Here is a 9,752-nt window from a genome sequence, read left to right on the forward strand (position 1 = left end):
TTTTCCGAGCAAGTTCCCCTTTCATCTTCGGGGGTGTTTTCGTGTGTCCCCCCCCCCCCCTTTTTCGGGCTATCAGCAGGAACCTCCTGCGCACCCGCTGCGATAAGGCCGCCCGGGCTATCCTGCTGAACAATGTCAGCGCTCGCAACAAGACCTGGCCTTTGTTGTCTGCCGCTTTCTTGGCATCTCGGGATCCTATTTTTTTTATTTTTTATTTATTTATTTATTTTTTTTTGGTGCAAATTCCTAGAAGCACCAGGGCCGGCGGCCCCGAGGGAGAGGGGTTGCGGAGAGGCTGGAGCGAGGTTTATTGCGGGGGGCTCCGATACACGCCGGCTACAGCCGTGTCGAAGCCATAAATTAATAAGCCATGCACAAGCTCCGGGCCGCGGGGTCCCCCCTTCTCCTCGGTGCCTGGTGGGGAGGCTGGGAAGCGATAAAATAGCTTTATGCTTTATTAATATATTAAATCTTGATAATTAAATAATAAAGGCGCGCGTCTCCTTCCGTTGAACACCCTGGGCGAGGCCGTGAGGAGTCCCTGACCCAAACAGGGAGCGAGCAGGAGCCGGCTGGAGAATGTATGAAAACGCCTGGAAAACACCAAAATGCTGAGAAAACACCCAAACAGCTCGGAAAGCAGAAGCTCATCAGGCCCCAGCAGTCTCAACCCCCGGCACCTTCCCGTGGCTCTGTGGGATCCCCAGGACGCGCGGCTCCAAGCGGCCCCGAAGCGCCCTGGGACCAACCTTTTCCAGCAAAAACCCCAAAAAAAACCCCAAAACCCAGAGCTGTGCCAGGTCCTGATGGGGAATTCCTGGTTGCTGCCCTTTGGGGCACAGCACGGGGATGGATCCGGCTGGGTAGGGGGGCTGCGGGGTGGGCTGGGGCCGGGCGCAGGCTGCCCCCAGCATCAATTTCAGCTCCGGGGGATATTTTTATAAACAGGCTGGAAGGTTTCTTGCTTGCTATTTTTTTTTTTTTGCCTTTTTTTTTTTTTTTTTTTTCCACCTTGCGGATTTAGAAGCCGCCGGGGTGGGAAAAGCCAAGGGGGCCACGGTGAGGGGGGGGGTGGGGCTGCAGCCCCGGTGCTCAGCACTCCTGCTTGGGTTTTGTCCAGGGAGTGGTGCAGCTTCTTCAGGGTCTTTTGATCCGCAGGGCCGTGAGCCGGGCCGAGGGGCTCTGGTACCAGCACTCCTTCATCACCTTAGCCAGGGCAGACAGAACCTGGGGGGGGTGGGGAGCAGACAAGGAGTGATGTTTCGGGTGATGCCAGGGCTCCCCAAACCTCCCCAGGCTCCCCAAAACCTCCCCCAGGGTCTGCGAAAGCCTTGGGGTGGGGGTCCCCGGCTTCCACCCGTCCTCAGCCCCCACTGCCACCCGGATGCTCATGGCCCCTCTGTGGGCGCTTTGCAGCCGGGGTACCCCCAAAACTGCGGCCCCCGTGAGGCTGCCGAGCCCTCGCCGAAGCCTCACCGAGTCGGAGAAGAGGCGGTTGGGGATCACGGGGGTCTGCTGGGTCGACGCACACCACCTTCTTCATGTCCCTCGAAGCTGGGGTCGCTGGGCACCACGTCGAAGAAGGGCGGCCGGTACTCCTCCACGATGCCTGCGGGGTTCGCCGTGAGCGTGGCCGGGGCGCAGGATGCGTCCCTGGTCCCGCACGGGACCGATGTCCCCGCTTCCAGGACACTTGGGGGGGCACAGGAATGGGAACGGGGGCTACGGGGTGCCCAAGCTGCCCCCTGTGCCTGTCCCTAGGGTGGCACGGGCACAGCCCTGGGTTGGGGTGCACTGCTCCGGCCCCACCACGGGGCTGGGACGTCTTGGGGGGGCCCAGCACCGTCTCCAACCCTGATGGGGGCTCCAGCACCAACTCCAGCCCCAATAAAACCCCGCAGCCATGGCGAGCCCGCCAGCTGGCCCTGCTAATCCTTGCTTAGTGCCTCCATATGGCCATGCATCCATGGGGTTTTCCCTCCCCCCAGGCTGCCCCGAGCACCCCACAGCCCCATGTACCCCAAGGGTACCGGCGACCCCAACCCACCCATCCTGGTTCCTCGGTGCCCCGGGCTGTGCACGCACGCCCGGGTTCCCCACAAGGGTAAAGCTGGCGGCTGAAGGTCGTCCCCTGCCACATGGCCACGGTAATTCGGAGTAAATGTTTAATCTGAAGGAGCCCCAGGCAGTAATGAGATTATCCCGACCAGACTGCGCCTGGGGGGGACCTGCTGCTTCACCCTCCAGCGCCCACCATTTAATTAATGCCGCTAATGGGCTCTGCCGGTGGTGCTGAGCGGCGTTGGCCGGGGCAGGAGCCTCCTCTGCGGGGGTCCCCAGCTCTGTCCCCGTCCCCGAGCAAAAACCCCGTGGCCGGAGGTCCCGGCCGTGGCCGGCTTCCAGGCAGCGCTGGATGCTGCTTGTTTTCTAATCAGCACTGAACAAACAGAACGCTGATTGAGTCTAATGGGCCCTTTAATCAGGGAGCCGGGTGCTGACACCAGATTACAGTGTTTATAAATTTACAGCTAATCTTCTGGGCGAAGGAAAACAAAAAAAAAAGGAAAAAAAAAGGAAAAAGGGAAAAAAAAAAAGGAAAAAGGGAAAAAAAAAAAGGAAAAAGGGAAAAAAAAAGGAAAAAGGGAAAAAAAGGAAAAAGGGAAAGAAAAGGAAAAAGGGAAAAAAAAGGAAAAAGGGGAAAAAAGGAAAAAGGGAAAAAAAAGGAAAAAGGGGAAAAAAAAAGGAAAAAGGGAAAAATAAAAAAGGAAAAAGGGAAAAAAAAAAGGAAAAAGGGAAAAAAAGGAAAAAGGGAAAAAAAAGGAAAAAGAGGAAAAAAAAAGGAAAAAAAAAGGAAAAAGGGAAAAAAAGGAAAAAGGGGAAAAAAAGGAAAAAGGGGAAAAAAATGAAAAAGGGAAAAAAAAGGAAAAGGGAAAAAAAAAAGGAAAAAGGGAAAAAAAAAGGAAAAAGGAAGGGAAAAAGGGAAAAAAAAGGAAAAAGGGAAAAATAAAAAAGGAAAAACGGAAGGAAAAAAAAAGGAAAAAGGGGAAAAAAAGAAAAAGGGGAAAAAAAAGGAAAAAGGGAAAAAAAGGAAAAAGGGAAAAAAAAGGAAAAAGGGAAAAAAAGGAAAAAGGGAAAAAAAAGGAAAAAGGGAAAAAAAAGGAAAAAGGGAAAAAAAAAGGAAAAAGGGAAAAAAAAGGGAAAAGGGAAAAAAAGGAAAAAGAAAAAAAAAAGGAAAAAGGGAAGGAAAAAAAAAGGAGGATGAGGAGAGAAGGAGGGAGGGCTGGAACCCGCTCACCGTTCACCGCCGTCCGCCGGGTGATCTCCCAGAGCACCAGCCCGTAGGCCCAGATGTCCGTCTTCTTGTAGGACTCGAAGCAGTCGGTGCGGATCTGCTCGCTCAGCACCTCGGGGGCCATGTAGCGCTTGGTGCCCACCCGCGGGTTGGTGCCGATGTCCAGGTAGTCGCTGCCTTGGGAGTGCATGACGGCCAGCCCTGGGCGGACAGACAGATGGATAGATGGATAGACGGACGGACGGCGGACAGAAGGACGTCACCGTCACCGCCGTGTCCCCCCCCCCCGGGGGAGCGGGGTCTCACCCAGGTCGGCGATGCAGCACTGCCGGTTGCTTTTCACCAGGATGTTCCTGCTCTTCAGGTCGCGGTGGGCGATGGCGGGCTTGCCCTGGGTGCCGAAAATCTCCACGTGGAGGTGGACGAGGCCGCAGATGATGGAGGCCGCCAGGCCCAGGCAGGTCTCCACGTCCAGGGCCGTCCTCTGCAGGTAGTCGTAGAGGGAGCCGTTCTCGTGGTAGTGGGTGATGAGCCACAGCTGGGTGCTGGAGTTCCTCGACGTCATGTCGGAGGCGATGAAGCCTGGATGGGGAGAGGAGCGGGGTCACGGAGCCGCCGTGCCGCCGTCCCCAGTGTCTCCCCCCCGTGTGGCCCCCATCCTCACCCAGGATGTTGTCGTGCCGGAGGAGGACGGTGTTGTAGATCTCCGTCTCGCGGAACCACGACTGCTCGTCCCGGGAGGAGAAGATCTTCACGGCCACGTTCTCCCCGTGCCACACGCCTCGCCACACCTCGCCGTAGCGCCCTTTGCCTGCCCCAACCACGGCATCCCCTTAACACGGACCCCGAGGGATCCCAACCCCGTCCCCGTCCCTCTGTGATAAACCCAGCTCCCGGTGGGGAACGGCAACGGGGCGATGCAGGGCCCTATATATCGGGGTGGGCTGACCTTGGTCAAGTGCCACCCACCCCGAGGATTGGGGTCTCTATGGGGTTTTGGCTACAGGGCTTGGGTCCAACCCCTCCCCGTGGGTTTGGCATCGCGGTGCCACTGCGGGAAAGGGCTCCGGCCCCTGCTGTCCTCACCCACGCACTCCACCAGGGTGATCTGCCGAGCCACCGTCCTCTGGACGAGGAAAGGCAGCCCCGAGCCGCTGCCCGTGGTGCAGTCGTCGTTCAGCAGGTCCTGAGGAGCCAAGGCAGCCGGTGAGCCCGGTGGCCACCCCGCGCCGCACGTCCCCCTTCCTTTGGGGACAGCCGGGGGTCTCCCCCCTTGGTGCCCACCCACCTCCAGCGTGCTGTCTCCCACCAGGGAGGCTTTGAGCATGAGGTCCGTGTCCCCCAGGTCGCTGTGCTTGAAGAGGAGCCTCTCGCGGCGGTGCTGGGCCAGCTTCCAGAGGAAGAGCGCCGTGAGCGCCGCGAGGACGAGGAGGGCGAGCAGCGGGACGAAGATCATCAGGAGGAGGTTGGACAAGGACGGCGGCTTCTCCAGGGCTTCTTCTCCTGGTGGAGGGGAAAGGATGGGCGGGGGAAGGAAGGGGGGGCTTGGGCTTGGACCTGGGGAGGTTTTGGGGTTTGGGTTTGGGCATGGGAGGGGGGATCTGCAGTGGGGTCACCCCCATGGATGGGGGCACAGAGCAAGGAGAGGCACTGGGGGCACCTCGCTCGCCCCATCCTGCATTCAAAAGGGGGACCCTGGCAATGTTGGGAGAGGAGAGGGATTATTTAGAGACCTAAACACATCTCCACATCCCCGAAAAACCTTGCCCCTCTCCCCCTGACTCCTCGAAAAGGGAAGGGGGACAGCCCGGGGGTTCCCGTACCTGGCAGGTAGATCTCCAGCTCGGCGTTGCACATGTTGGAGTCGCAGCACCTGGTGCCGTACTGCTCCATCACGTGCGGGCGGCAGTTCTCCATCAGGTTGGTGGAGAAGCAGCCCCGGTGCTGGACGATCCTCCCGTCCTCCCGCCGCTTGCTGACGAAGCACACCTTGCCCGTGCAGTTGGGCACGCTGCAGTGCGGCACGTCGCACGCGCACAGCAGCTCGTCTGCGGGCACGAGGACAGCACGCGTTGCGCCACGGGGCCGGGATGCCCCGTTCGGGGTCAGCCGCCACCCGTCCTGGGGATGCTGCTGGCTTTGGGGTCAACGGGATCTATGCTCAAGACCCTAGAAGCAGGCTGGGACCACCAGGAGGCAGCAGAGGGGATGCGCGGGGAAAACGCATCCGTGCCATGGGCTGGAACAACAAATTGGGCTGCCCGAGCTCGCAGCGCACAGCCCGGGGGTCGCATCCTGCCCATGGAGCCCCAGGGAGTTTTGGAGCCTGAGCTGGGCTCTGGGGGCGTTGTGTTTTGGGATCCAGGCACTGAATGTGCAGCCCCTCGCTGCGGGGCCAGGGGGCGGCTGCGCTCCCGCCTCCCGATTTAGCTCTGCCCTTTGGCGCAGAAAATATCCCTCCTGGAATCAGCAAGTTCAGCACGAGGGCAGCCAGACGGACGGTGGCAAGGGGACAGACAGACGGCCGGCTGGCCGCAGCCCCCCATGGCCCCATACTGGTGCCCTGTGCTTGGTGGCGTGGGCTGGGGACCATCCCTGGCACTCCTCGGGGGCTCCACATTCCCCCTGCCCAGAGCCGGGATGATCCCAGCCTGGATCCACTCCGGATCCCCCCGGTGCTCTCTGGGTACCACGAGCAGCTCCTTGCTGCTCCCCACCACCAGCAGCACCTCCCCGGAGCCACGTCCTGCAGCCGTTTATTTTGAGCAGAGCAAGCGATTAAGTTTCCAAACAGCCCCGAGTTTATTTTAACCACCCCGCGCAGGGCGGAAGGCGTCGGGCACGGCCCCAGCCTCATTTTCTGCTCCGTTTTGCTACTCACCAGCAGCAAGGCCGAGGGAGAAGGTCAGCAGCGCCAGCATGGCCCCGCCACAGGCTTCTTGGGACATTTTCCTGCAGGAAAAAAAAAAAAAAAAAAAGGGGGTGACGGTGGCAGCCACAGCCCTGGGACATCCCCAACATCCCGGGGCTGGCGGCCGGGCAAAACGCGGGCGCAGCCGCGCGGTGGCTTTGGGAAGGAAGCAGCGGGACGCGGTGTCCGACGGGGAGGGAGGGCAGCGAGGCGAGGTAGGATGTGCTGCTTGCAAGTGGAATTCGGCTCCGGACGTCCCGGTTGCAGCCCTTCCTGCGAGCAGTTCCCCGGGACGGCTGCAGACGCACGCGGAGCCGGCGGGATGCCGGGACGCCCCGTACAGCCCCACGGCGCTCGAGGTTTGGGGTAGGAAGGGGGCATCGCCACGGCCACAAGGCCCCCACAGCCTCCCCCGTCCCCACGGGTGGTACCTCGGCGTGTCCCACGGACATCAGCGGGGCTGGAGATCTGCGGGATGGGGCTGGGAGCCCCCACGCCCCGCTGCGCACCCCCAGGTCCCCGCCGCAGCCGGAGCCGCCCCGGCAGCTGGCTGCAATCCGGGGCTCAGCGCCGGGAGGGGGCTTTTGTACAGAGCTTATCAATGACACAAGCGGAGTCACTGCGGGCGGCCAAGAATTCCCCAGCTGCGCCTTTGGGGAAGGTTTGGCCGTGTTTTTTTAAATTATTATTATTATTATTATTTATTTTTCAATAGCTCCTCGTAGAAGGAGGAATTTTGGCCAAGCCCCTCGCGGCACCGCCGCGCGCTCCCTTCCCACGAGGCCGGGACCTGGCTCCCCAACCCCACCTCGCTCCCTTCTCCGTCGCCCCGCGATTCCCAATATAAACACGCCGAAAGTCGCCGTTTCCTGCAATTCAAGGAGCCCTGCCCATGGCAGCCAGGACAGGAATCAAGATTGTTTAGATTCTGTCCTTGATGGGGAAAGGCAGTCACGCAAGCACGGCGCGCGGAAAGGCACACGGACGTGGCCGTCCCGGGCAGAGCTGCGACGGCTCCGGCCGCTGCGCAGCATAAAAATGGGCTTTTCCTCCCCAAAATAGCTCACTTTGTTGTAGCTCGTGGAGAGGAAACGGTGACCCGAGCTCAGGGCTGTCGGGAGAGCAGGATCCGCCCCGGCAGGAGCGGTGCCTGGCTGCTTGCAGCGCTCCTCACCGGCCGGTCCCTCGGCTAGCACGGGGTCAGCCCTACAAGGATGAGATTTGGGAAATAAATTCAGCTGGGGCCGTCCAGCTCTCGGGTTGTGAGCCCCTGGGATGCTCCTAGGCATGCCGGTCACCTCGCAATTTGGTGTGCTAGGGAATGAATCTTTTTAATATGGAAACGGAGGCTCCCAGGCAGTGAATCCCCTCCTCGGAGGCGCTTCCAGGAAGCCACCAAGCAAAACCCTGCCTTGTCAGAGCCCTGCGGGGTTTTCGCCGTTCAACCCAAAATGGTCCGGACCTCACCGAAAACCTCACTGCCCATGAGACAAAATTGCAAGCAAAGCAAACCCTAACCCAGAACCGTCCCCAGCACCGAGCTGTAGAAAACCAGGGTCAGAAATATCCCGGGACACATCTGCAATGGGTCAAAAACCAGCCCCGATGCCCCCCCCAGTCCCTTCCCATTTCAAGCTGCAGCGTTTGCACCCCCTGGGGGTCCACAGCAGCACCTCCAGCCCCGAAATGCTGGCAGCGAGCCATCCCACAGCTTTACGTCCCGTCATCCTGGGGGATTTGCAGCAGCTTCAGCCACAGGGGGAGGAAAAAAAATTGGATAAATCCACCCTGGGGGGTTTTAGGGCTGGGCAGGAGCATCCCTGGCCAGGCAGAGGCTATAGCACTCGCTGCCTTATGCACCAGAGGGGCTGAAATGATGGAAGTCCCTGTTGTTGGGAAGGTCTTGAGCAAGACCCAGCATGGAGAAGAGGAATTTCCCTGCCCTGGAATGGAGGCAGAGGCCAAGGGGCTGCTCGGGAAGCAGCACCGGGGACAGGAGCCAGCAGGAAAGCCCGGACCCGCTGGGTACCTGGGCAGAAATGGGGCTGCAGCGCCCCGTGGCCACGCTTGCACGCTTCCAGCTGAGCAAACGCCGTCTCCTCCAGGAGAACAAACCCCATCTCCTCCAGGAGGAACATTTCCCAAACGGCACAAGAAGGATGGAGGCGAAATTCAGGCGCAGCGGGGACCTGCGGGGACAGGCTGCGCACCCCGGCCCCTTGCACCACCGGGATTGCTGCACCGTAGGACGCACGCAGAGAGCAGCAAAACCAGCTCAGACGCATTAATAAGAGAAACAGGAACACGATGCCAGCCTTGCACGCATCTCCTCGCACACACAGCAGTGCAGGGGAGGTTTCCTGCCCTGGCCCTCGTGCTGGGTTTTGCCCAGCAGACGCTGTGCTTGCAGGCAGCGTGGGGCACTGCACCGTGCCGCCAGCCACTGCGGTTTCAACTTTCCCTCACTGCAACTCGTGCCTTGTAGAGATGCGCCCCTGTCCTCCATTTCCCAGCCCTCTCGTCAGCTCAGGGGCTTGCTAGCAGCTGTATAATATTTTAGCTCTTTGCCGAGGACCCGGGGACGGATCCTGCTCTCAGCCACGCTGCTGTAAATCCAGGTTTATGTCCCCAAAATCCAGATTCCGGCATCTGCTACCCTGACGTAAACCCTGGTGTCCCGCCGAACGTCATGGAAATGGGGCCAGCTCCTGATTTTGGCCACGTTGGTGAAAATCCAGAGGGAAACCGGCCGATCTCCGAGCCTGGAGACGTTCGGCAGAGATCAGCCCCTGCCCTGTGCTCAGCAGCAGCTGCCCTGGGCGTTAAAAAGTGATGGAGGCTTTGAGGAAAGAAGACGGGGACCCCCGGGAGCGGAAAGCAGGACCAGGCTGGGGGGTCCCGACCCCACAGAGGTGGGGGTCCTGCATGGCCCCGCTCTGTGCAGCCTCCCCCGAGGGCGCTTTGGGACTCACCTACAGCATCCGCGCCGGTCCCGTGGGTGCTGCCCGGCTCTGCTGCTGCTCCTGGGGAGGATTCCTGGCCGTGGCCCCCCCCGTGTCCCACACCAGGCTCAGCCAGGGACGCTCCCAGCCGTGCCCTGCACCCCAAGGAACCTCATGGGGACCCCGAAGAGGTTCAGCTCCCGGCCCGGCCCCGCTGCCCCGACGCGGCCGCCTGGCGAGCGCTCTGTGGTCTGGATGTGGGAGAAGTCAAAAAAATGTTTCTTATTACTGCCTCTTCCTGCCTGGCTTTTCTCCACCACTCCCAGCTAATAAAGCATTTCCTATTGCTGAGCACACATCCCCATCCAGCCTCCCTTCCTCCCGCACACCGGGCCCCAGCTCCATCCTGGTTGCTCTCCCTCGTCCCGCTCCTCCCGCCCCTGTCCCTCACCAGCTGCTTCCCCAAATTTTCCTGAATTTTGAGTCCGGGAGAGGCCCCGGGGCTGCACCCTGCCAGGTCCAGAGCACCCAAAGCCTCCTGCACCCGGCGGAGTCGCAGCCGCTCTGTTTGGGGGGTTTATTTGGGGGTACCAGGGGTAGGGAGGAT

At 60.3% G+C, this 9,752-nt stretch overlaps 1 protein-coding gene across 1 annotated transcript; it reads right to left on the minus strand.

Moving 5' to 3' along the window:
- Window positions 1-266: 266 nt before the first annotated feature.
- ACVRL1 (activin A receptor like type 1) lies at window positions 267-9,374 on the minus strand. The gene is given in 12 exon segments (XM_084303484.1): window positions 267-1,227; window positions 1,477-1,518; window positions 1,520-1,546; window positions 1,548-1,609; window positions 3,296-3,493; window positions 3,599-3,874; window positions 3,957-4,103; window positions 4,379-4,478; window positions 4,581-4,795; window positions 5,116-5,340; window positions 6,174-6,244; window positions 9,176-9,374. Coding segments are annotated over 11 exon segments (1,449 nt in total). The 5' UTR covers window positions 6,241-6,244; window positions 9,176-9,374; the 3' UTR covers window positions 267-1,137.
- Window positions 9,375-9,752: the final 378 nt, after the last annotated feature.

This window comes from Netta rufina (genome assembly GCF_964035555.1).
Source record: "Netta rufina genome assembly, chromosome: 30".
NCBI lineage: Eukaryota > Metazoa > Chordata > Aves > Anseriformes > Anatidae > Netta > Netta rufina.